Raw genomic sequence first — 27,324 nt, 5'->3', positions numbered from 1 at the left:
CTTTTTTTGTTTGTTTTGTTTTTCAGCTGCAATTTTCCGAGTCAACTCTCTCCTTTCGAACTCTGAAGCCATCCCATCACTCCGTTTTAGTTTGAGAAAGATTCAGAGACTCTCAAGAATGCTTGCGAGTGGGAATGTGAGGTCACTTCGTGGGTGCCGCTGAAGCAGACGCTGTGGGATCCATTACACACACTCGCACGGGCTGAAAGCACTGAAACGGCAGCAATCTGTTTGCTATTGTTTAATTCGATCACCACTACCTGTACCACAATCAGCGTTCGAACATCCGCGGCAGGGGTGCAGCTGTTATCTGCACGTTATCTTCAGCTTCACTTGCACTCCTCACGCTGTATGACGTCAGCGCCGCACGCACTTGTCTCTTTCTCTGGCGCAGGCGACGTGCTGATTTGGCGTTGTGGTACCAGCTATCATCCTAATCTGGCTACCCGGGTTCGATTCTCATGCGAACTCCGATGTGTCCATTTTTTTATTTTTGTGAGCGGAGCTGTTACAGGCTAACAGAACGAGAAGAGCGCGCTCCCACTCTCTCCAATTCGGTCGAAAAGCAAAAACCGCCCGTGTGTGCGAGGTTACGGCGCACGTTGAAGATCCCCGGGTAGTCAAAATTGATCTGGAGCTTTCCACTACGGTGCGCACCCAACAATCAATCAATCAATCAATCAATCAATCAATCAATCAATCAATCAATCAATCAATCAATCAATCAATCAATCAATCAATCAATCAATCAATCAATCAATCAATCAATCAACTTTGGCACACCCTCTCCCCTCGGTCACCTGGTCGTCTCCGGCGCTTCATATTTTGATATCAAATGGCGTACATACCCCCGGGGAAGGTGTCTTTCGAGCAGTGCAAGTGCTTACGAGCAGTGCAAGATATCGAGAGCTTGATCTTTCTAAGCTGGCTCTCCCGAAATGTGTTTTGCGCAGTGACCGCGTCCCCTGCGCGATGACGTGCTTTGAGCGGCAGTTTTGGGGACAACCAGTAACCCTCAAACAGCTCCGCTGGTCATCCATCTTCACAGAGTGCAATGGCACTGAATTTTGCGAAGTAATTTAGTTTATCGAAATTAACCCGCATTTGCCCTTTGGCACAAATTTCGACATTTTTACAGCTGGAGCCATTTTCTGTGCCGGACAACAGCGACAACGCCATGTTTTTAAAGCGGAAGCTTTCTTTCTAGGACCGATGACGCTCTGTGAAAAACTAATGCATTTCCCTATAGACCGGTTGGTCGACCGAAAAGCTCTGATAAGATAACCGCGATTCCGTTGTGTCGAAACGTACATTTGCAAATCGCGAAAAAGGAACGGCTTTAGGTGAGACACGTACGCTTTTCATCTGTTGCACATCCTTCGCCCAATGAGTATGTCATGAACAACTTAGTAATTCAAACAGTTCTATCTATTAAATATCTAGGTATTTTATTCCACTTTGATCTAACCTGAACTAGCCACGTAGAATACATTACCGCGAAAGCATTACGGAAACTTGGTCTTTTTAAGCGCCGCCTGAAACTTGCAAACAAAGACACCAAACTTCTTCACGCATACAATACTGTAATCCGGGCAACCCTAGAATATGCTTCCATAGTATGGGACCCCCACACAGCAATCCTTACTGATACGCTCGAATCTGTTCAAAACAAAGCCGCGCGATTTATTTTGTCATGTTATTCATCCCGCTATGAAAGTGTGTCATTCATTAAGAAAAATGTAAAACTCCCACCTCTTGTCATGCGCAGAAAATATTTCCGCTTATCTTTCTTCCACAAATTATATCACAGTGATTCGCCGTTCCGCCACACGTTCATTCACCCTTCTTTGTACATGTCCGCACGCGTTCACCATGATCATAAAATAGAATCTATATTTTCTCGCACAAAAAACACCAATACTCACCCCTTGTATTATCGATAACCGAGTGGAATCCTCTGCCTGCCAGCATTGTAACGCATACACAGCAATCGTATTTCCAGTCTGCATTATTTGCGTTCCTTGAATGCGTTGGACAACCTTAGCCATTGCCACCTTTTTGCTGCTGTATAACATGTCGTGCAGCTTTTTCAATGTGCTCGCCTGTGAAAACCTTGCTGTGCTCTTTTTTGCTTATTTTGGTTGACCGACTGTGTGTCCTGTGCATGTTTTCTTGTCTTCTTCGTTTCTTGTTAAAAAATTGCTGTTGTCACTGATTACTGTATAAACCCCCCCTTATGTAATGCCCTAGAGGCCCTTAATGTAACAAACAAACAAACAAACAAATAAATAAATAAATAAATATATAAATAAGCAAATAAATAAATAAATAAATAAATAAAAATAAATATACGCACCGATCTCGTGAAGGAAGAATACGGTAGTATACCTCTATCTCATAAGCCTCGCATCGATATACATTTAAATCGTTCGCAGATGCGTTTACTTGGTGCGCGAAAAATTGGTGCATGGGTTCGTTTTTCGTTTGCGATTTGGGTTTTCGAAGGTTTGACGAGTGAATGGACGCACTTTCAGAGCAGGTTGGACGCACGTTTAGCTTTCGCGCTTTTTTTAAAACTTTCTTTAGGAAGGGATGGCAAATTTTCGAACAATGGGCACCAGTAAAGTTTGGTTCGTAGAAGAAGGTGGTTGGTGTCGCCGTGGAGTCGTGTGAGCGCCCGATGACGAGACGAGACAAGTAGATGACGAAGAAAAAGTCTATTTACAGCAGACGACGAAACATAGCGCAAGACAAAACGAAAGCTGGGTTACAATTAAAAGGCGCCGCAGCGCACAAGGGAGGTATCGCGGCACGATCCCTGATGTGGGCCCGGAGGCCGAAAAGGTGTCGAACCGCCGCGCGGTTGACGAGAAATCCGTGGGGCTCTGGCGCCCAGAAACTGCCACGGGAGCAAGTCTTGATGCGACCGCTCTGGGCCGCAGCTCCGGACAAACTCATTGCAGGATGCGCGAGCGGTTGCAAGCGAAGCCGCCTCCCCACCGCAGCGCACCTGCCAATTTGGGTTTTGACCCCCCGGTCCCCCCTTGTCCGTTCCCGAAGGTCGGGAGAAAAAGAAAACCTTCCCCACAGCTGCGACGAAGGTCACCGGCAAGGCCATCCCAAAGGACTGCGCCTCGCACAACACTTCCGCCGAAGGAGGGGGACACGACAAAGCCACAAGAAGGGAAGGGGGTCATCGTTCCCAAGGGGTCTATCGGCGCTGTCATCATTACAGCGCCTGTAATGCTTACGCATTAAAACGCTACCGCTCCAGCTGTTGTAAATTTGGCATTTGTGCCGTCGCGTGTCTCGCAGCCGCGGTCACAGGCCAACCAGAGCACTGCGCCCACACGCGCGATCATCTTGGCGGGGCTTACAGCGTGTTCGCCGGGGCGCATTCGCTAAAACCGAGTGCACGGGCCATTCCGCGTGGAAGTGAGCTCACCGCCTCCCTGTGTTGCGGAGCCGATGACGCCTCGTTGTAGATAATGGGGATCATGGCGCTAGTGTTTTCCCCGCGAGATTTCTTTCCCTAGTGCGTACAAGCCCGACATTTCCTGTGCGCACCCGGCGCTATCTAGCTGTTTCGCTCGGAATTCTATTCCTTTAAGCAATTGCTAAAAGAGCTCCGATTTCTGCCTCAGTAGCCTAGGGGCAGTACCGTGGGTTTTAGAACGGTGCCCCGCGGCGTTGAGCCCTCGGACTGCCAATATTTTCCCCCCAAGGCATGCGATTTTTTTTATTGTAAAATGTTTGTTAGCTCAATTCTGCGCATTCTTTTCGTAAATAAGAGTGGTTTGGTATCTTTTCGCGTGGCTAAAGGGGGGCGCAGCATATCAACACGTTTAATTAACGTTTTGCATCGAACCGGAACTGCCGGTCCTGTATTCCTATCTTGAAACGGAATACCGCGTTTTCCACGACGTTAGTCGGCGAATGCTTGCGAATGCTTGAACGAGTTTTGTTGTTTTATCTGTAGCAAGCTTTTGGGGTGTCTGCGTGGACAAGGATATTTCTTGGATTAAGTATCACAACAATTCCTGGATAAGAGCGAATTTTTCCTTAAGACATCTTTCTGGCTGGAACCACGGTGCAGGAAGACGGTTAGCCTATGTGAAACAATTGTTCTGAGCGCCGACCGACAGGACGCAACACGGAGGATAAATTCGATTAAATTCGGATGCGCGTGCTTTTGGCAGTAGCTGAGCGCTAAGTTGACTCGAAATGTTCCGATCATACGTCCCTATTGTTCAGAAAATACAAAAGAAATACAAATTAAAAACAGAAGATCGACTACCCCGCAGTCAAAACGACAACGTAGGGGGGGACAGGGGACGCGAAGCTTTCCAAAATCATGTCCAACACCGAGCTAACCAACCCAGAAGCGAGCGGACCTGCAGGGTGGTATGACGTAAGACTGTGCGCGTTTTATGCGAACACCTGTTTCTTATCGGGACGCTTTACTGCACTGCGATTGTGCTCTCTAGTGCTTTACTGATACGAACATTCCATGGCTTTTCCTACCGTTCAACCCATAGAGTTTCTTACAAACTCAATGGTTCAACCATCGCCGTCGTCGTCGGACAAGAGGGGTGCATTTTCTGTATAATTTTGAACCTCCATGCACCCCTCTCCAAATCCAAACTGCTTCGGTCGTGCCGGAATGGCGTAATCGGGTGGACGTCGGCCGCATAACACGAGGGACCCGGGTTCGAGACGACCACAGGAAGCGTCGTAATTTTTCTTCACTCACCCACGATAAGCAGCATCGTCAAAGAAAGTTGGCTTTCCCGCAGCGCGTTTGGGTGGCCTACTGACGACATCAATGAGAGGCTGAAAGCTTCACTTTAAAACGAGGGTCTTTATTGTGCAGTTTCATCTCCGAGCTTATCGTGTGTATGGTAAGCGAGTTGGAAACAGTGCGCCTTTTGTCACCTGGGTGTTTGCGTTCAGCCCCGCGCGTTGCCGCTTGGGCGGAACGCTTTGGATGGTAGAAGAGACAAGAGATAAGTCTCCTGGAAGACGACGATTGTGTGAATACGTGTGTATCTAAAATGCAAAAAACCGAAGGGAGACGAGATATAACCTCATCTTTTCGGCGCTTTAATTTTGTATACGCCGCATCATTTTTTTTTTCGTCTCAACGCATCTTACGCGCCGCTGGTCGAGAATCGGACCAGACAGTGAGCTAACTTGCGACAAATAAACGTAGGAGACAAGAAAGCAAGCGTAATACGGTATCGTAAAGCAATTACGACATAGTGTTAATAAAAGACTGAATTCGCGAAGTGGGTTCATGCGGGGAAAATAGCATTCCGCATGAAGAGCAAGAGAGAGAGAGAGAGAGAGAGAGAGAGAGAGAGAGAGAGAGAGAGAGAGAGGGGAGAGAGAGAGAGAGAAGTTAAGATGACGTCAAGAGGAAGCGATAAGAGAGAGAAAAAAGAAATGCCGGCCGTGTGAAAAGAAAATACGCACAGGTAAGGTTAGAGCACCAGGACCCGAAGCCGAAAAATGAGCGACGCTCGAGAGTTCTGCAGAAGAATGAGGGTAACGCGAGAGAGTGAAGAGAAAGCAATGTCGAGAGCCATGATGGCAGAGGAACTAGTGAAGGAGCATTCCGAGGGAGAATAGGGCGGCCGTAGAAAACGAAGGAATTCGGGTTTTCGGGGATGGGGGAGAAAGAGGCTTGGGCCAGGGGGCGCTGCGGGCGCGCCGTGCTTTGCTGGGCGGGTGCTGGCTCGGCGGCCCGGGGCGATCAACACGCGGCAGCGACTCACACGCGGCCAGCAGCGCTGGAGCGAGCTCCTCTCGCAGCGGGCCTGGGCTTGCCGACGGCGCCACCGCGTGCAGCGCCCCCCTCTTCCCGGTCTTCTTCTTCCAGCTTCCCCCACGCACGCCGGCGGCCTGGGATCCCGGCTGTCAAGGTGGGGCTTTGCAACGCCGCCGGCCTGTCCTGCACGCGGGACGCCGCCGTTCCAGCGTGCGCGAGCTCGCGGCTATCGTATCTCATTAGCGCTCGAGTCCGTTCACGTTTCGCGGTCGGCGGCCACGTGTTGGGAGGCGGCGGTTGGCGCATGCGTGCGCCGCTTTATGGGCCCCAGTGCGAACGAAAATTAGCGCGGAACGGCGGGAGTTTGGGCGCTGGGCTTTTTTGACGGGCCTTGTGGTTTTGTTCCTGGGGTTCTCCTGTGCGTCTAACCTCCCTGTCGCGTGGTGGGTTTTGGTGAGTTTGTGGGTGGGGTTTGTTTTAATTGTTTACGAGTGTAGTTTGGAGCATGCGCTATCTTCCTGTCTGTCATTGTGTTGTGTTCCCGCTCGTTTCGATTTGTCTGAACACAATTGCAAAAAAAAAAATGTTTTTAGGTGAAGAAATATCTTTAGTTGGAATGCGAGGTTAGATTACTCAAACCTTTTACGAGAGGGGTACAAAATCGTAAAGAGTTTCGGCAATGAAATTCAAAGTATGTGTGTATATAAAGTCCCATTGAGCTGTTTTCTGATGCAGCATTTGAAAAGCCGGCAACTTAAGCAGTAGACAGTGCCAAGCCACATTCTACTCACCTCTGGAACTCTGTGCAGTCGGAGTGACATCGCCTGCACATAACGTCAACCAAGACTTTGAGCGCAGTGTGAACTGTTCACGCGAGCTTGTGTGTTCGCGATCACGACTCGTGCACAGGTATACAGGAACGCCGCGTTTTTGTAACGGCTGCTATGATTGTCGTGTTGCGCGACAATAGATTCCCCTAGCGCAGTGAAATGCTTTTTGGCGGGGTCGTGAGTACTGACATGTTGTAGCACTGTATGTATCAGATAGCTCCGCTAGGTCAGAGTCGTCGGGTCCTTTGTGCTGCTGCGCGCGAGGTCGCGGGCTCGATTTCCGGCCGTGGCGGCCGCTTTTCTGATGAAGGCGAAAAGCAAGAACGCCCGTGTGTACGAGATTTCGGCGCACGTTAAAGATCCCCAGGTGGTCAAAATTAATCCAGAGCGCTTCACTACGGCGTGCCTCATCGCCTCCGTTGCGTCGGCGCGTTAGACCCTACAATCAATCAATCAATCAATCAATCAATCAATCAATCAATCAATCAATCAATCAATCAATCAATCAATCAATCATCGGGTCCTTTTTCAAGGCCGGGACTGTGGATAATGGGCGCCCTGCCCGGCTCGCCTGAAAAATTCTAAAGCTGCGGCGATGAGCCCCTTCCAGTGCTTTCCTCTCTTGTGCTCTTGACGCTGCTCGTTAGCTAAATTGAAGGCACTTCTAGCCACCGCAGCCGACAACAGCGAAAGAGCAGCGGCTTTTGATTAAAGGACCCTCATTATATGCGGTGTTATCTGGTGACACGAAAATAGGAGTCTAGTTTAACGGGATTGCGCTATGTATAACGAGGGACAGCTTAATCAAAGACCGCTGTTCGTTTAACTAGAGTGCTTTTTGCTGTAAAGGTCTGTTTAGGGCAACCAAACACGCCTGATTATTGCTGTTCCGTTTAACGAGATTCCGCTGTACTTCTGGGTTGTTCCGCAGAGTAATTATTTGCGGCGCAGGCAGCTGTCGTGCGCGTGCCATTCCTCTAGTGTGGTGCCATGGGCTACAGGGCACAGTCGCTCGCACCGTGTCGCAAACAACCCCTAACGAACGCTCTGAAAAAATCGGTGCTGTGTTTCCCGGTAATCGGTTGCGAATTCCGCTGTCGCGACCGCAGGCAGTCGGTCGGTGTAGTACTCGCCGCTCTCATTCCTGGCCGAATTCTAGCTGTGACACTGCGCGTTGCAGGCGTTCGGCATCGACCGGGGAGCTTCGGGTGGTGATGCGAGTAAAAAAAAAAATCATAGGCCTGCTGCCGGGTCTTGAGAAGGATCTGTCGGCGCTGGCCATGGTGTCTTGGAAGGAATTATGAATGCCGGAGAGGCATGCGAATGGCATGCGGTTTTAACGTGAGAACAGCAAAACTATACTTATGGACCACGTGTCTGGAAAGTGTTCCATAGCACGGGACGTTCCACAGCGCGCGCTTTCACGGTAGCGGGAGGTGGCCGCTCTCGCCATTTGCCTCACATTGTCTCTTAATTTCCCTGCTGAGAGCAGTTCTTATCATCTCTGTACTGTACTTGCGGGAACAGAACTGCTCAATGGCATTTTTCTTCTGCACCAGGCACGAGAGTGAGCATCTTTGAGCTTCTTCACGCGACCGATTCCGTAACTTCCTGTCCAAGAGCTGCTTAATATATATATATATATATATATATATATATATATATATATATATATATATATGTTTGTGTGTGTGTGTGATCTGAAGAATGCCGGGCCCTCGGCCGAAACGTTATTAAACCCATTCTTTTTTACCGTGGTCGAAAACGAAAACGATAAATATATTGAAAGGTAAAGTCACGGGGAGGCGCAGACTGTTTATTCCGGCTTCGCGAAAGGAACAACCCGCAGAGACTCCGACGAAGATGACGGTCGCACGAGGCACGGGATATCAGGGTGGCAGCCGGTGGCGCGTGAATGAAGATGATGCTGATGATGGGGGTGTTTCTAGATGCTATGAATGGGAAGAATGACCACTGTAGCGATCGGTATAAAAACATCGCTCACAATATATATATATATATATATATATATATATATATATATATATATATATATATATATATATATATATATATATATATATATATATATATATATATATATATCAGTGTGTCGAACCAAAAAAAAAAAATAGCGGTTCGGTTACGGTTCTGGTTCAGGCGAAATCATTTCGTTCCGGTTCAGTTCAGGTTCAACAAAATCACGTACCGAACCGGTTCGCGAACTGGTTCGGGAGCTTGAACCGGTTCGCGAACCGGTTCGATGAGTTGAATTATCACTGAAATTAAAAAAAAAAAAAAAAAACATTTAGTAGTTTAAAATGGCAGTCAAATAAAATACAAACAAAAATTAAAAATGCTGCTGTCCCCCAAGGGCAATGGCGCAATGGCAAAACAAACTTTAAACAATTACGAGATATTAAAAAAACAGATGAAGTGGCGACGATTTACCACCTACTTTCTCGCCCAGACTTTGTTGTCCTAGCGACTATTCATAAAGCCACCGCCAACAGATATGACGGTTGGGTGTATTTTCTCCCGTTTCCTTTTTTGTTGAAATCGCCATCCTCGCTATGGAATAGCCCATCGCGCTGACCTTGAATCCTTAAATTTAGGTCTGCGTAATGGCGCGTTCAAATACCAGCGCTTAATACCAATGGCGCACATTTTTTATATTTGTAACAAAACGGAAAAATCCTACAACAGGCACATATATATATATATATATATATATATATATATATATATATATATATATATATATATATATATATATATATATATATATATATATATATATATATATATATATATATATATATATATATATATATATATATATATATATATATATATATAGCTGCTCAGAAAGGGTGGAAGGACGCGGCCAAGCGATCGAGCAACAGACAGGCAGTGCGTAGTCTGCCAACTTTCCCAATACGTGGCGCCAGGAACGAGTAGAGGGGCAACGCGAAGGGTACTTCTGGTTTACTCCTCATAACGGTTAATAGGGGGTATTCAGATGACGTCAGAGCACCTGCTCCGTGAAGCGGACGCCATTTTGAAGTCCTACGGAAATCAAAGCGGCATCGCCAACGCCACCGAAGCGAGCGTTTCGAAGCATTCGCGTGCGCGGCAGGTTGCCCCCAAGTTGTATTTGTTTTTGTGGTGCCGTTCAAGTGACGTGAACGCGATTGTGCCGCCGATAACACGATGGCAGGGACGTCGGCTGCGATTAATACCAGCTATATGAGTGGCTTGTGTGACATAGACAGAGAGCGCTATGCGCTAAAGGTCGATCTCTGCGGCTTCGACCCTTTCGAGCTTGACGCCCGGGACTGCGAGAAAAGCTGTGCCCTTTTGCCCCGTGTTACCATGTGCGACATATTCGATTTCCTCGTGCTGAGGACAAGCTTTGTCACTAAAAATCAGCTTAAGTCGTACAAGGCCCTAGATGGGCATAATTATGTGACCAGCGGATGGGTACGACAACCATCGACGAAGGAAACAGGCCCGGAAACTGTCGTCGTCGTAACCCAGGTAGGACGTCCTACATTTTTTTTTTTTTGTATATTGCGTGTAGCGCTCATTTGTTTCCTTGTGCATGCAGGTCAATCACTCGCAGAGCCTCTCGGTCCCGCCTGTGAAAGTGTGGATTCATGCCAGATGCGACGGCGAGGTGCTTGCTGCTCACTGTTCGTGCATGGCAGGAAACGGAGAGGCGTGCTCACACGTTGCTGCACTACTCTTTTACATCGAGTGTGGGACACGGGCACGTGAGGAGCGTTCTTGCACCGACAGCGACAACGCCTGGCTTCCAGCACATGTTCGCAAGATCGAGGCTCGACCAGTTGCTGAAATGGATTTTTCTTCCGCAAAAATGAAAAAGCGACGACTCGACGAGAATCTGTGCGCTCCTCCACAGCTCCCTGCGAGAAAATCGGCGCCACCCCCTACAGCGGACGAGTGGAGTGAGTTTTTTGGTGCTGTGACTGCCTCAGGGCTTCGACCAGCGGTGCTCAGCACCAAACCAGAGTACAGCAGTTTGTACATGCCAGCTGTGAGGACGTGCAATGGTGCTGACCTACGCCTGCTCTATGACCAAGGAGCAGCGAAAAAAAGTTACGATGAACTTATCGAGCAGTGCGAGACGACTTTCAGTAGTCTAGAAATCAATGAGGCAGCAATCAACAGCATAGAGCAACGCACGCGAAACCAAGCAAAGAGCACAAATTGGTTTGCCTACAGAACAGGCCGCATTACTGCCTCGACACTGTACGACGTATGTCACACGCAGTTTAATGCACCCTCCAAGAGCCTGATTAACCGCATTTGCTTCCCGAACTCCAAAGAACTGTCAGTCCCTTCAGTTAAATATGGCAGAGAAAAGGAGGCAGTGGCTCTTGGACAGTACAGAACGTTGATGGCAGCTGGTCACACTGACGTGCAATTCAAGGAAGCAGGACTTTTTATTTCTAAGGAGCACTTATATTTAGCCGCAACCCCCGACATGCTCGTCGAGTGCAGCTGCTGCGGGGCTGGTGTTGTTGAAGTAAAGTGCCCATGGAAGAGAAGAGATGGACTCCTCACCGACTTGCTTAAAGACACGAACAGCTGTGTGAGAGAAGTTGATGGTGAGCTGCAGTTGAAGCAAACCCACCGCTACTACCACCAAATTCAAGCGCAGATGTACGTGTGCAAGAAGAACTATGCAGATTTTGTACTGTGGAACGCACAGGAAATTAATGTGCAGAGAATACAGAGAGATGACAGCTTTATTTCACCGCTTGTATCAACAGCAAGAAGATTTTTCAAAGCAGTTTTGTTGCCAGAGCTTGTAGCGCGGTGGTTTTCTGAAGGCAATAACATTCAGGACATGGTCCATGGCGCCTCAAGCAACGACAGGTTACCTGGAGAGAGTACTGCACCATTGGTACCCCTTGCATCAAACGCTGTCGTGCTCGACAACCAGGATCCACAAGGAAGTGATGCATGCAACACTGCAGCTGACACTTTCTGTGTTTGTGGAGGACCCGACGAAGGGCGAATGATTGCTTGTGACAACGAAAACTGCCGTCTGAAATGGTTTCACTACAGCTGTGTAGGTTTAAAAAGAGCACCAAAATCCAAGCTGTGGTTTTGCAGCTTATGCCGCGATGCTGCTAAGAAAAATTGACTTTTGCAGCAAACATGATGTCGTAATAAACACATTTACATGTCTTGCCATGTGTCATGGTGTCTTTTCTTAGTGAATGTATTTTACAAGTGGTTTTTGTTTATATGTCGTGCCAGCTACTTCTTTTTTACATAATTGTATGAAAGCTGTTAAGCGTGAAACGTTAGGCAAATAAGCATTAACAAACAAGCAATCACATATTTAGTCGCAGTACTCAAATATAAATAAATGTTCACACACAACAGAAGAGATAACACAACGTAACTTTACAAAACCAAAATCGTTACACGTACACTTAACAGAAGGTTCCACGTAACATAAATGTTCACACGACCTTTACACAGCATATGTTGGGCATTTGCAAGTAAGGTCCCCGGATCACTGCACTCCTGAATACCACAGTCATCTACTGAGACGTTTAATTAAACGGCACGACGGAGTTGCACAAGTTCGTTAGGGCACAGCATACCTTAACAATCCTGTCGATTTGGCATTCATTCGTGCCGAAATTCCTTGCCATTTCGACAGGCAATGTGTGCTTCAGTAAGGTATACTTATTTCGTACCATGCCAATGACTCGCTCCACGTGAATTCGGACATTGGCAATTTCTCTTGTCCGTTCGACCTCTGTGCTGGACAACTGCTTTTTTCCTTTCGTAAAAGCGGGAATGGCCAGTGTAGCACAACACATCCCAACACTCTCAGCTATCAGGAAACCCCTATCTGCTAAGACAACATCGCCTCTGTCCAGAAGATGCAGTACCCCACTATCCTCTGTGATCACTTTGTCACTGGCACGTCCGCCAAAGGATTTCGAAATGAATGTAATCATGCCTTGTGGACAGATGCCTATAAGAAATTTCACGGTATTGTGGTGCTTATATTGGGACCACGTCTCTGCCCGTGTAATTAGTGAACTTGGTCTCTGAATGAAAATTTCAAAGCAATCCAAGATTATCCGTACTTTCAAGCCAAAATTCTCAACAAAAGCAACTGGCATAGTTTTCATAATGTCTTCTTTCTCTGGCCAATACACAAGTGGACCAAGCCGGTCATAGAAAACATCTAGCCACTTCTCAAGGATTCTGCATGCAGTGGGCTGTGACACATTAAAACGATATGCAAGATCCTGAGTGTGGAGTCCCAACCTCAGCCTCATAAGAAATAACATCATTTCCTCGAACTGTGTGAGGGCATTCCTTGAGCAGTGCGAGGCGTGATCTTTCAAAAGCTTGAACAACGAAAACAACATCAGAAAGGAAGGCAAACCGGTGTAGAATGCCACTTTTTGATCATCTTCCCTAAGACTGTCTTCCGAAAACTTGGATGCTAACAATTTCGTCTTGACATCTGTGAGCTCGTTCTGCAGATTGGCCGCCGCATCTTGAAGCTGCTGGATGTCGTTGCCTGTCATATCTGTTTGGCAGCTGATGCCTAGCAAGAAAAGAAATGCATAACAGACAATCAGTTTGAGAAGCTCATTATGTAGAATTTAAAATGAGCGGCTACTTTCACATGCCAGGAAAGAGCGCATCAGCTGATAATACAGTATGTTATTCAGACTACACTTCGTAAATGTAACGTGATAGAATCAGGTTATGGGCTGCGAGAGGCCTCTGAAGAAAATTTTTACTGTGGCAGAGTTCCAGGACTGGCTCCTCGTCCACAGCTGGCTCCTCGTCCACAAATGCCCCAGCTGGGATGTCCACACTTGCAACTGCATTTGAAAGAAAGGCATCCTAGTACCTTGTTTCTACAGTGAAATGTAATTGGATGTAAAATATCAGACACTTTTCACCTGCAGAAACTTGTTGCTGACTCTGAGTGCGTCGTGTTTTCAGGCGATTGTACCTGCCCTCGTTGGCAGGCTTTGCTTCATAGCCCAGGTGAAGCGAAGGAGCCCAGTCAGGGCTACACTCATCAAAAAGCTTGGCTGGTGAACCTGCGTGTCAGAAAAATGGGCGTTTAGATACACACACACATGTATGGCTACACTCGTCGCAGAGCTTGGCAAGTGAACCAGCGTCCGAGAAAAGGGGGCGTTGAAATGCATACACATGCACAGCTGTTTCTTCTCAATGTTTCACTTGGGTGTGACTTACTCCAACTCCAACAGCGTTTTTGCAGTCTGGGTTCGATATGTCCTCGGAAGTTTCGTGGTTTTGACGTGCAGCCTGGACGACAGCTTGCCCGCGAGCCACTCTCTTTTTTTTTCGCATGCCATGCAACGATTAATGCGTCGCTGTTTCCAAAGCGGCTACCCTGACGATTTTTATCATTTCACTGCCAATTAGCTGTCGCGAACATAAGCTCCCACAAATTAGCTCCTCGATATATATTTTTCTTCCCCGCTACGCCGTAGATAGAGCTTAAAGGCGCCTCCTTGAAAAGCTTCGCGATTTCGCCATGTCGCGAACACAGTGGTGTTGCCACTCGGTCATTTTTTTTTTCGCACACGGTGTTAAATTGATGAAATGACGCTTACGTACCCGATAGAAAATGTCTTGAACACACTCGGTACCTGTCGGGGTCCATGGTTCCCGGCCGGCTGATCCGCGCGAGCCACTCGCGACGACGCTTTTCCGACAGGAGCTTCGTCTTCTCACACTCCGTTGTGCGCACTTTCGGGACTTTGAAGAAGCCTGGATCTTTGCTGTTGCTTTCCATTTTCCTCTTTTTGGTTTGCGTACGGCTGGTGCAACCGACTATCGCACAGTAAACCATTGTCGCACGTAGTAGTAGAATACGCGATCACGATGGGTTCGCCAGAGTGCTCCCGTAAACGTTTTTCCCGTGCTGCGCCGACTGACCGAGGACTTCAAAATGGCGAACTCTCCCACAATGCACCGCGCGCTGCGCGTCAATGAATACCCCGTATACGGTTATACTTTGGTCGTAGCCGGCAGACATGCTGCCGTTGGTTTGAGGAAACTCTACACTAGCTTTATCTGTTTTCTATCTTGAGCGGTCTGCGTCGTCGTATATAATTTGTTCGAAAACCGCGAGTACTAATTAGCAATGCCAATAACTATAACTCAGGACTGTTGTAGAGCTTTCCGATAACGGGAAAACGTGTATTATTTATTTTAGAATGAGTGCATTAGGACGCGTGTCCCAGTAGTTTTTCGGGACCATGTGTCTCCGACAGATGGAAGCCCATGTCTTAAAAAATTCAGTGTCATTACACTCGGAGGAGATGGATGACCAGCGGAGCTGTTTATTGGTTGGCCACTAATTCCTTTTCAAACCGTGCTGTCGCGCCGGGCAGCGTACGGCGGGACTGTAGCCGCGCCGGCGTCTTGTGCTTTCCGCCTGGCGGCATTCAGGTCCCCAATCGGGATCACGATTTTCCTTGGCGTCCGCGGCCCGATCGTCGTCGGCAGCTCCCTTCCGCCGCTGTCGCATTTTGTTTCTTTTCGAGTAAGCTTCAGTGTGAAAAAGTCAGCTTACAAAGACAAAGCTTACATTGACCTTCTTAAAGTCGGCTTCACTTGTAAACGCGAGAGAAGTGCTAGAAAGATGTTTTTAAAGGGGCCCTGAAAGGCATTTTGAGCACACTAAATGAAGTAGCGCAATCGTTAGATTGGGTCGTCAAGGTCATCTGGGCCAAGTATTACTCTTTTACGAGCAGCGGAAAGCTCACACTTTTGTTGCAAAGTTTGTCGCTTTTTTCTCACCCTTTCCTTCGTGTTTTTGGACGCCGCCATCTTCACATGTCTACATCATCGATTCCCCGATGTTCGTCATGAGCTATACATCCTGCTATTGGGCGGCTTTTTCACGCACTTCCGGCAAAGAGATGAGTCATCTGCTCAGCGTCGGCTCGCCGGCTGATCTGCCAGCGGAGTGTCGGAGTGCTTGGACATTTTACGACAAACGAAACACTGTGTAAACAAACGCTTAACCGTTCGTATTGAATGAAACACGGCCATAACACGACATGGATATTCTCTTACCGGAGTACGTTCCATAAAGAAAGCGTTGAAGCCCCGTGGCACTTCTTTCGTGCAATCGCAGAGAACGCCCTGAGCCGAATGCCCGGGTTTGACGGATACATTTTATTCCACTTCAAAGCAATCCAGAGATGTGTTTCGAACGAACACAACGTCACAACATGCGTTGCAAGTCTGAACCGCGATTGACAGACGATAGGTTGCCTCCTCCTGCCCGTCGTAAATTCGGCACTCACCTCGCGCGCGGTTTGCGGGGACGAACAGCAAGTCACTTAAAGGGGCCCTGAAAGGCATTTTGAGCACACTAAATGAAGTAGCGCAATCGTTAGATTGGGTCGTCAAGGTCATCTGGGCCAAGTATTACTCTTTTACGCGCAGCGGAAAGCTCACACTTTCGTTGCAAAGTTTGTCGCTTTTTTCTCACCCTTTCCTTCGTGTTTTTGGACGCCGCCATCTTCACATGTCTACATCATCGATTCCCAGATGTTCGTCATGAGCTATACATCCTGCTATTGGGCGGCTTTTTCACGCACTTCCGGCAAAGAGATGAGTCGTCTGCTCAGCGTCGGCTCGCCGGCTGATCTGCCAGCGGAGTGCCGGAGTGCTTGGACATTTTACGACAAACAAAACAAGTGTAAACAAACGCTTAACCGTTCGTATTGAATGCAACACGGCCATAACACGACATGGATATTCTCTTACCGGAGTACGTTCCATAAAGAAAGCGTTGAAGCCCCGTGGCACTTCTTTCGTACAATCGCAGAGAACGCCCTGAGCCGAATGCCCGGGTTTGACGGATACATTTTATTCCACTTCAAAGCAATCCAGAGATGTGTTTCGAACGAACACAACGTCACAACATGCGTTGCAAGTCTGAACCGCGATTGACAGACGATAGGTTGCCTCCTCCTGCCCGTCGTAAATTCGGCACTCACCTCGCGCGCGGTTTGCGGGGACGAACAGCAAGTCACTTAACTCTGGCGCGCAAGCCGAGATGGCTTTTAGCCACGCACACTGCACATACTACATGCGCGGTTGAGTCGTACGCCGCTCGAGAAAGATAATCCAGAAGACCATGGGAAGCACTATCCACCCGCAGAAGCACAACGTCGCATTTCATCGCGAAACAAAGGCGTCCACAACACACACACCATCGCCTCCTGTAATGCCAAACGCACCTCGCACTTCCAAATGAGAGTGAGTAGTATGCCTGCAGTGCCCATATGCCGCGAGGTGGTGCCCCAAGCTGAACCGGGATCACGCAACCGTAACTGACTTCTGAGCGGTTTGTGCCTTGTTGCTAGGGCAACCGATGTTTGATATTGTCAAAGAAATGGCGCTCGCTCCAGCGCTAAAAAGCTCAGAGCCGCGGCAGAGCATGTTTTGCCAACGTTGCCGCTCTCCACCACGCGTCAGCCCAAGCTGAACTGGCGTTTTGTGCACGGGTTCTGTATCGGTTTAAAATGTCTTTTTCACATGCCGCCGTCAGGAATTACCGCCGCCACAAAATAAGACCCGGCACCAGCGGGGCCACATCTGATACGGCGCTTTTTGGATAAACAGTGCGCTGTGCATCCAAGGGAGCGAGCGCACGATCCCCCCGTGCGGCTGCGAGTTCGCCGCCGATAAAAAGTCACGTGCCGCCGATAGCAAAGTTCTGCAGCAACGTACACCGCGAAAGGGCAAGGCCAGGCCGCCGCACACATGCGGCCAGATTTTTCGTTCGCTTTTCCAGCCTTTAGCGTAGTGCGGGATTCATGGTGTCAACAAAGCTTGCCCGTAGCAGACGGCATGCAGTGTGAGCAGCGCAATAGCGGAAGTACGTCACCGCCGAGGAGCGCAGCATCATGGGAGGGAAGCCTCGCGCGCCGTCAACAGCGGAGAGTACGTTGAAACGAGGAGGAAACGCGGCTCGGCGATAATGCGCGGTTTTTGATTTACGATTTCTCAGCTAATACTCATCGCTTTAACAAAATTCTTGCAGGAGGAGATTGCTAATACATTGCTTTATTTGGTTACATGTACATCCACGCATCGGCGGGAGGTATTTCAGGACCCCTTTAACTCTGGCGCGCAAGCCGAGATGGCTTTTAGCCACGCACACTGCTCATACCCCATGCGAGGTTGAGTCGTACGTCGCTCGAGAAAGATAATCCAGACCATGGGAAGCACTATCCACCCGCAAAAGCACAACGTCGCATTTCATCGCGAAACAAAGACGTGCACAACACACACACCATCGCCTCCTGTAATGCCAAACGCATCTCACACTTCCTAATGAGAGTGAGTGGTACGACTGCAGTGCCCACATGTCGCGAGGTGGGGCCCCGAGCTGAACCGGGATCACGCAAGCGTAACTGACCTCTGGGGCGGTTTGTGCCTTGTTTGCAAGGCAACCGATGTTTGAGATCGTCAAAGAAAGGCGCTCGCTCCAGCGCTAGAAAGCTCAGAGCCGCGCCGGAACATGTTTTGCCAACGTTGCCGCTCTCCACCACGCGTCGCCCCAAGCTGAACTGGTCACATGATTGAAGCGTTTTGCGCGCGGGTTCTGTAACGGTTTAAAATGTCTTTTTCACATGGCGCCGGCAGGAATTACCACCACCGCGCAAAATAAGACCCGCAGCGGGGCCACATCTGATACGGCGCTTTTTGGATAAACAGTGCGCGGTGCATGAGGAACCGAGCGCACGATCCACCCCGAGCGGCTGCGAGTTCGCCGCCGATTAAAAGTCACGTGCTGCACTGCAGCAACGCACACCGCGAAAGGGCAAGGCCAGGCCACCGCACACATGCGGCCAGATTTTTCGTTCGCTTATCCATCCTTGAGCGGAGTGCGGAATTCATGGTGTCAACAAAACTTGCCCGTAGCAGACCGCAGTCGGAGGAGCGTAATGCGGAAGTACGTCACCGCTGACTAGCGCAGCATCATGGGAGGGAGTGCTCGCGCGCCGTCAACAGTTGAAAAGAGGAGGAAACGCGGCGCGACGATAATGCGCGGTTTTTGATTTACGATTTCTCAGCTAATACTCATCGCTTTAACAAAATTCTTGCGGGAGGAGATTGCTAATACATTGTCTTATTTGGTTACATGTACATCCATGCATCGGCGGAAGGTATTTCAGGACCCCTTTAAGTGGTAGTATTGACCATTTCAATATATGAAACGCCGTCGGAGAACAAGTGGCCGGATGGAGAGTGTGTGCCGAAGTGAGCAGGAGGGGGGCCGCTTTATCCGGGCCACGCACGCATATGAAAGAAAAACGGGGAGGTCAGCGGCTCTAAGAAAAGCCCGGAACGTTTGATACCGCCGAAGCGATAATACAACTTCAGTGCGAATCAGCTATCACAGTAAGACATAAGGCACGGAAGATTATTCGGCCCTCGTTTGGGGCGAATGCTGCTTTACTTTTTTTTTTGCTTTTTAATTTTCTCGTACCTGAATGTGAGTAACACCCGTTCCGTTCTCCAGATCATACACCTTCTGAAGAGCCCAACACGACCGCGACGCATTTACTTGAAAACTGGTGTTGGTAATCATCTATCGTAATTAATCGCATTGTGTAGAAATGAATCGCGTAGAACTCATTACTCAAGCAGTCGACGTATGCAAGATGCGACACCCGACGGAGTCCTCGACCTTGTCAAGCCTCTTTCACGCTCGATGAAAATATTCGCGAACAAAGTTTACGCTAATGCGTCCTACACCCCTCACGTTATATACAAATGGACAGCCCCTGCAGGGTCCGAGCTGCACCAGTGACCACTGCCCACACTGTGATTACGATGGCACACCTAATTTATTTAATCTAATCTGTCTCTGTACCGCCTTCGACAGAGGCCGTGCGCCGCGGCGTTTAGCCATTGGCCCCGTACCTACATGCGAATCCGAATACCTACGCCGGGTGCGGGAAGATCCACCAACCCTTGAAATGATACCGAATGCGCTCCTGAGAATGGTCTCTTCAAAATTGTGTATCAGCTTGTCCGATTCCCATAGAGTGCACCACACACCTTCCATCTGCCCGGCTTAACCTTGTGGGAAAAGTGAGAAAAAACCACAACAACAACAACAACAACAACAACAACAGAGTGAACTGTGAACCGCATATGAACAGCGAGCCTTTGCAGGAATATGTAGAGAACTGTGCGAACATTGAGCGTCGGCTGAACTGCTCTTTCCCCCGCCTTTTTACCTCTCATTCCTCTCTCTCTCTCTCTCTCTCTCTCTCTCTCTCTCTCATTACGGCGAAGAACGAGTTGGGTCTCTCTTTGGACCTTTTTCACCCAAATCGAACCTCTTGACTCCTTAGCTCTGTTGAATGCTTGAACCTTGTGATCATTTCAACTTTTTCATCCTTATTTCAGCTCTCGGCTGGTTATATCTCTAGGCTTGTTGGACCTTTTCGTCCATTTTGGACCTCTTGACTTGGCTTTCACGTGCCTATGGGGTCGTTTATATTTTGGGGTACCTTCACTATTTTGGTCTCTTCTCCACGAGTGATCGTACGGCAGGTATGGCTCTCTCCATAAGAACAATTTAGAGACCGTCGACATTAATCAGTGCGATGCAGTTTCCAGAAAAAATTGCTGAACAATCGCATGTACTACGAGGTGCGCCGTTCTAACTGCCGTATTCCTAATTCCTCTTCCACTCGAGCCTACACTCCAGGAGATCATCGTAAGGGATTTTCGCGTATGAAGGCCCTGCGGTATCCTCCACTTGGCCAAGACAGGGGGGGGGCACTGCGAGCAGCCGCACCTGCAGCTGAAGCGCACATGCGTTTCGCTCTGCAATAAATACCTGCTAAATTCCGGAAGAGCGCCTCCGAAGCACACCATACCATCGTTGCCAAGTACGGAACAACTTCCGACGACTTTCTACCAAGTTTGGTGAATCTCGGCCCAGTTTCCTGTATTTTAAGGGCAAATTTCGGCCTCCAACGTGGGAGACCGAGCTGCCTAATCAAGCACGCCGACCCGCCCGGGGCCACCCGGCGCCGACCAGGCCCTGCGATGAAGTTCTACACCACTGAAGACGGCTGGCACCATGCGCTATATTAGGTGCGAAGAACCTTAAAACTTCGCTTTGCCCGTGGCTTGTCCCTTGACGTCCGTGTACAGTGTTGCGAATGCGCGAGGAGCATTGGATTGGATTGGATTGAAATGAATTGGATTTGGATTGAAATGGATTGGATTGGAATTGTATATACTGTACACACGCGTTGTCACTCATTTACATGCGCGAGTGGGCAGTGCCACGTGTGATTTACGGTAAGAACGATCCCCAGTGCTTCGCCCACTCGTCGTGATTCATTTCGTGGAGATGCGCGAGTTTTTTTATCGTCTAACTTTGGCGTCCTCTTCGTTTGCTGGATTACAGTGAAACCGACGGCGATGCGAAGCCACCGGAGCGGGCGCTTTAGGGCTGCGCTCTAAAATCATGGTCGCGTATTGAAATTGTGTTTCAATTCACGCGGGCTAATGCAGGAGGTGCAGTTGCGTTATTCTTGCACGCATGAACCGCTGCTGCGCCTCAAGGTAGTGAGCTTTGGCTTTGTCTTGTTACTCCACTGTAACAGACCGGCGTCACTATTCCGCCTCCTCAACGGCCGGCGCATTGGAGTACTTCCTGGCCGTACCGGCGTTCGGCCGTACTACAACCAACAAGTTACCGAGTCGCGACGAAGACTGGGCGAATGACTTCCGTATATCCACTGTAACAATCAGTATACGTGGCGCAACGTCGATGTGCAGTTGGCATTAACCGTTCACGAATATTCCCTTGTACAGAGCCGGAAATGTCGCGCGGAGGTATAGCGTGTCTCGGGACAGCCGGAGCTCGTAACTCTACAGTCCTGAGAGACGCCGCTAGGAAACGTTCTTTCCACTGACCGGATACCACCTCCTGTTTTTATTCTGTGTGGTTTTTCTGTCAGCGCGTACGGTATATCATCACAAGTTACGCTTCTCTGCTTGATCTGACGAAATATTCAGCAGTTTCGAACACCATTTCTGCGCAGGCCCAACTACCAAAAGAGAAAGAACGAAGCAAGTAAACGAAAACAGAAGAAAGGAGTTCGCGTGCACGATCGGTGTGCTGGTACTGGCACCCGCCATGAAAATGTGCCGTCAAAGAAGACGGAGAGTTGTTGCAAAGTTGTCTTAGACTATCAGGCAGCCGGATTACGTCCAAGTCATTAAACACACTTGGCCGAGTAACGGTGAAGCGACGTTTTTGGTACTTTTGGTTGCCGTTGCGGGAAAATTTACGAAGTTGTGTCCCGCCGGCTGTGCCTCTAACTTTTCACGTCTCGTGCGGCTTATGTTCCCTGTTCACAGCTCCTGTGTTGTTCCCGTCTTTTCCTTCGTTCGTTTTTGTGCTGTTATTTGCATGGCCAATAAAGTTTGCTCTCTCTCCCTCTCTCTCTCTCTCTTTCTGTCTCACTGTCTGGGCACCGGAGCGCAGACTCCAAGTCAAGCCGGGTACATTGCCTTCACAGGGATTGAGAACGAAGAAAAAATTAAGTGTCGCTAAAAAATATCTATAATACTAATAAAATGAAGTTCACTTTTAATCCTTACTCCACGAATAATTAACCAGGTACTGCTGTTTCACATTGGATCACATGTCTGGTAGATCTCTTTTGATTTGTTGCACAAACTTTTTGTTGCACTTGTAAGGAGTTGTCTTTTTTTCTTTCGCTTCAACTATAGATATAGGTGAGCCGTTCTGAAGGGGATTCCGTTACTGAAACGAGGACTTGAACGGCTTAGAGACAAACTCTTTCCACCTTAGCCTTATCAATGTAAATACCGACCGCAAGTTGACGCACACGAATGACACCGGACAACCGGATTTCTTTTTCGTCGTTTGTAATTTCATCTACTGCGGAAAACGGCTCTCGCACCCTCGATTCATCGCCACATAATTTACTGCCGCCAACCCAACCTTGTCGTCTTTCGTGGGCATTTGCGTTATTATATATTGTATACGTGGACATTCCGTAGATATTGCTTCCTATTCATTTGGTATATCTCTCCGAGATGAATTTAGGAGTAGAAGGAGGAATATTTATTTTTATTTATTTAAAAATAAAGAGGGGTGGGAAGTCCAAGCTGCCTTTAGGGCTGGTATTTTACTATTTTTGCATGGTAACAGCTGAGTCGATCGCTCACCGCTACGGCGCTTGTGGCGAGCACGGCGTCGCAGTACTTTTCGTATAAATGCAGAACGTGACATCTATTGCTATAGCGGGGGTGCCCACTCCGCTCACCATTTGCCTGAACGACCTTTGGGTCTGTATTCTTCGCTCTCGCTTCCTGCTAGGCCGCCGTTTTTCATTTGGGGAAATGTGTACCGTAACATTTAGGGCATGCATCGTGCTCGAAATACAGTAGCCCAAATTTTGCTGATGCTGCTTGCCGTCGCGTTCGCTGGGTAGTTAAGACTTCTTGCGCGCCGTCGCATGGGAGATGCGTGACGCTTGTGAGGGAGAACGGCCGTTATTAACAACTTGAAATTTGTGCCAGAACGGTGACAAGCGCCGACGAGCCTAATGTTGCAGACGACTTCATCGTGCGGGTACACTTTAGGGCGACACGGATGGCTTAAGTCGCTTGCAACAAAAGGGTTAAGCTGCCGTGTAGTGGACCGGCAATGTGCGAAGGTTTTTGCAGGAATTGCCGTAGCTGTTTAGAAACACATTATCTGGCCGCGTCGCGCATTACAGTCTAACATGCCGAATTCCATGTGCTTAGGCCTGTTCCCGCTATAAAGTGTCGATATGCTGCTTATTCCGTTATCTGAAAATTACAGAATAAGTGAGAATGAGAGAAGTTGAGAATCCCATGGTGTGACGAGCCCGAGAACAAAATGTGCGTGAAGAACCATACGTATAAGCCGCAACGCCAGTTTGGTAAATATAGTTCCAGAGAGCGTAAAGGATCTTTCTTCTCGGGTTGAAGAAGACGGCAGGTGGCGTTTTATTGGCGTTGGCTTGGTAGCCGGAAACATGCTGCACTCATAGCTATTATCGGGGAGCGATTTATTTCTTCGCAGTCCCAATGCCATGGCCGTCATTGACTTGCTTCTGCTGAAGACCGCAGGCCTTGAAGACCCGGTCGACTATACCAGCCTTTACGAAAAAAAAAAAAAAAAAAACGTTTCTATCCTTTCCCAAAGAAAGCTGAGAGAAGTGCGAAAGCTTTCTCATATCAAAATTGCCTAAAAAGTGCGTCAAAATCTTCGCTAAAAGTGCGTCTAATCTTCACTGAAAGGGCGTCCAATCGGTTGTCAAACCTTTCAAAGACCGAACTCGCAAACGAAGATCGAACCCATGCGACAATTTTTCGCGCACTAAGTAAGCGCATCTACGGGCGATTTAAATGTATACCGAAACCTGGTTTATGGCATAAAGGTATACTATTGTGCTCTTATTTTTCATGATCGATGCGTTTATTGTCTTCTTTAGACCCGTTCCTCTTTCGCGATTTTCATGTAGCCGTTTCGACCCAATGTAATCCCGTTTTCACGCACGCGCCGTGTGTCCAGATATCTTATCAGAGCTTTTCGGTCGACCAACCGATCTACGGGGAAACGCATTAGTTTTTTGACAGGACGTCATCAGTCCCACTGAGAAAGTTTTCGCTTTAAAAAGGTTTAGCTTTAAAAAAAGTGGTTCCTTTCCGCCTGTTTTGCTGCTGCTGCTGAGCTGCAAGGATTTTGCTGAACCCCTGGGGGACCGTGTGCGTATCTTGGTCTTCATGTCGAGGTAAAGTCGAGTTAAGCTCGCAACCGGAGCACCAAGCGATATATATTACGGCATATGTTGAATTCTAATGGCAGATCCTGAGCGGTCACCGTGCTCCACCGCGGAGCGCGCCGACTCCGCGAAGTGATGGCCTCGCCGGAGCTGAAGTCTCCGGGGACGTCATTATAAATAAGAGCAGGTACTCCGAAGCTGCCTTTGGAACGCAGCCGCTCCCGCCGGAGCGAAGTGCCGAACCGTGACGGGAACAGGAAATCCCCATCATTCTTTGCGTCGCGCCTTCCCGAAATCGTCTGGTTCCCGCGGGCGCGTTCATGTCGCGCTGCGCGGGCAGAGAAGGCGAGCACTGACCGGAAGCGCAGACGGCGGCGACGTTGGCGACGGCACGCGGCAAAAGTACAGTAAGCGCCCTAGTGAGTTCCGGCCGACTCCGCCGATTTCGGCGGAGCAACTTTTCTTGCTCCACGGAGCGATCTCGGCTGCGACGGCGCTCCCGATCTGCCATTGGAACAAGAATTTGGTTGCTCCCGATCTGCCATTGGAACGCGTCTGCTCCAGAGAGAGCAGAAAAGTTGCTCCGAAAGGGCTCCGGATCTGCCATTGGAATTCAACATCCGCGCCCGCAGTTCTGTTGTAACCTGCATTGCGGCGCCGTTGCATACCGCGGCATGTGGCCCCCCACCGTCATTGTCGAGACTACTACCGCAAGCGCTGGTGTGGAACCCGACCCGTTGTTGTTTGTCGAGGAGGCTCCTCGTTCCCTATGGGACTTCGTGTGGTGGGCAAGCAGTCGTTTGGGGCCGACACTTGTGGGTACGCGTAAAACATCCCCCAAGCATTAACCCGAGTTGCTTATTCGCAGGAGGCTGAGCGGACAAATGACAGCGCCCTCCAGTCGCCATAAAGACGCGAGCTATTCTCCGTGCGGGCGTCGTCTTTTATTGCCTCGATTGCAGACGTGCGGGGCTATTGTATCGCGATTGGTCCTCCTGGAGTGCGCCACATCTCATTGCACATAGATCCGCGACTCCTTCTGCGAATGAAGTTTTCTCATTCCTTTCCTCTGTGCGTTTACTTAGGTTGCGTACGCGAACGCGAAAGCCTTTTAACGTTAGCGTACACCTATAGGCTTTCGTTGTTGACGGCTTGCCTGGCTCCTTTGATCTGTTCTCCCCTAGTTGCGCGCTTGCACTGGAGCCGGGAGCAACGAGAAAAAAAAGGACAAATAAAAGTGGGAGGCTTTCGCAACTTCTGAAAGAACAGCTGTCCGGAAGTGGCGCCGCTAATAATGCGGACCACCTCTCGCTCCCCCACGATTTATGGACCTCCTCCGGCCGGTGGTGGGACGAAAAGTGATGGCCTCGCCGGAGCTGAAGTCTCCGGGGACGTCATTATAAATAACGTCGTTAGGGAATTCACTTTCGGAGATGTCGCTTCTCGTGGCGTCAATAAAAGCACAGTAAGTGCGGTACTGTGAACGAGTCACCACTGTCCACTCCTTTCTCACGAGGGGGAAGGGGGGGGGGCAATGAAATACCGTAATAAGAATACAGAGGGATAAGCTTACAAAGAAAGTCATATGATGAAGGGTTAGGCAAATTATTTCGTATGAAGATTTGTGAATGCTTTCAATCAGTATGTATGGTTGCTCAACCCCCCTTCCCCCCCCCCCCCCCCAGGGCCGGATTAACAGGGGGGCTACGGGGGCTGCAGCCCCGGGCCCCCAGCTGTCAGGGGCCCCGCTCGATCATATGAAAAAATTCACCCGCATTTCCCCGAAGGGGAGCATGGGGAAGTGCGAATGCACGGGTGATGCTATGAGGGGGAGTTATGTTGAACTGTGTTGGCATTCGCCCGTTAGTTGCATTTAACACCCCCGCGTGATCAAGTGGGGATTCACACACCCCGTTAGTCGTTCTCTGGAAATCTTGGTGAATTAAAGTGTATGTTCGAGGAGATCACACACACACGCAAGTAAAGTGAAACGACAGTATTCTTTATTCAGCACTTGTTGGTGTCGTCGTTGTAGTTGACGGTCATTATGACCGCCTTGTTGTCACTTAAATGTACGGTCAAGAGTTGTTGCAAGACCGCGCGTATCAGACAGTTCCTCGCAAAGGCCAGGTCGATGTAGCTGCCGTTGATGGTGGTGGGAGCCTCTAGCGGTAGGCACGTCATGGAGTGGTTGGCGAGCATGTATTCCATCATCCACTCGCCGCCCTTTCGCACGTCCTTGTTAAAGTCCCCAACAACCACGACCGGGTCCGAGGGCATTACGCGCCTGGCCACACTCTCCATCGCCGCGTCCACGTATTCGACGACGTCGTCGCGCGAGATGTTTGGCGCGAGGTAGAGGGTGACGACCACGATTCCGTCGCCCGAGTACGCGTCGGTGTAGACGGCACTGTACGGCGACTCGTCCCTGACCGGCGAGGTGGACACGGCGTGCGACACGAGGTTCGCGTAGACGTGACCGACGAGGTAGACGCCGCAGTATTTGCCCCGACTTCCGCTCCTGGCGAAGCAGCAGTCGTCGAAGGGGAAGTGGGAATGCACGGGTGATGCGAAAGAATTCTTCTTGGCCAATCGCCCTAAGTGGGTATGTGCTAAAGAAATTAGGAACTCTTCTTGGCCAATCGCCCTAAGTGGGTATGTGGTGCGGATGGACGGACGGCAGTGGACGCGTGATTCAGGGTCGCTTAAGAAGTGCATTCGCACTTGAAAAAAATCTTGAGTGTGCTCGCTGCCTGCATTGAAAGTTGAAGGTAGGAGCTTCAACCCTATCTTCACACCGAAGCTGACTGACTAGTGACAGGAAGGGAGGTGT

At 49.2% G+C, this 27,324-nt stretch overlaps 1 protein-coding gene and 1 long non-coding RNA gene across 4 annotated transcripts in view; one reads left to right on the top strand and one right to left on the bottom strand.

Annotated features, from left to right (window-relative positions):
- Window positions 1–27,324, top strand: part of LOC144153083 (cytochrome b5 reductase 4) — a 221,097-nt gene that overhangs the window by 27,922 nt on the left and 165,851 nt on the right. The window contains exon 1 of one of the 2 annotated variants that reach the window (XM_077684728.1): window positions 5,655–5,924. The exons of the other annotated variant lie outside the window; for it this stretch is intronic. Within the exon in view, the coding sequence (XP_077540854.1) occupies window positions 5,670–5,924 (255 nt within the window). The 5' untranslated portion in view covers window positions 5,655–5,669. Of the gene's footprint in view, window positions 1–5,654; window positions 5,925–27,324 lie in introns of those variants that run through there. 2 annotated transcript variants of the gene reach the window in all.
- Window positions 11,292–14,646, bottom strand: LOC144152266 (uncharacterized). 2 transcript variants are annotated; one of them, XR_013319127.1, is made up of 4 exons: window positions 14,266–14,646; window positions 13,575–13,718; window positions 13,410–13,493; window positions 11,292–13,210 (listed from the first exon to the last, which is right to left on the bottom strand). It is a non-coding gene; the product is annotated as an uncharacterized LOC144152266 (long non-coding RNA). The 2 variants fall into 2 exon arrangements; XR_013319126.1 differs by having other exon boundaries at window positions 13,575–14,646.

This window comes from Haemaphysalis longicornis, unplaced genomic scaffold, assembly GCF_048455015.1.
Source record: "Haemaphysalis longicornis isolate Haplotype H1 unplaced genomic scaffold, Haemaphysalis longicornis Haplotype H1 scaffold_9, whole genome shotgun sequence".
NCBI classification, from domain to species: Eukaryota; Metazoa; Arthropoda; class Arachnida; order Ixodida; family Ixodidae; genus Haemaphysalis; species Haemaphysalis longicornis.
Note: the sequence above shows the minus strand (reverse complement) of the source record. Positions and strands in the feature narration are given on the sequence as shown.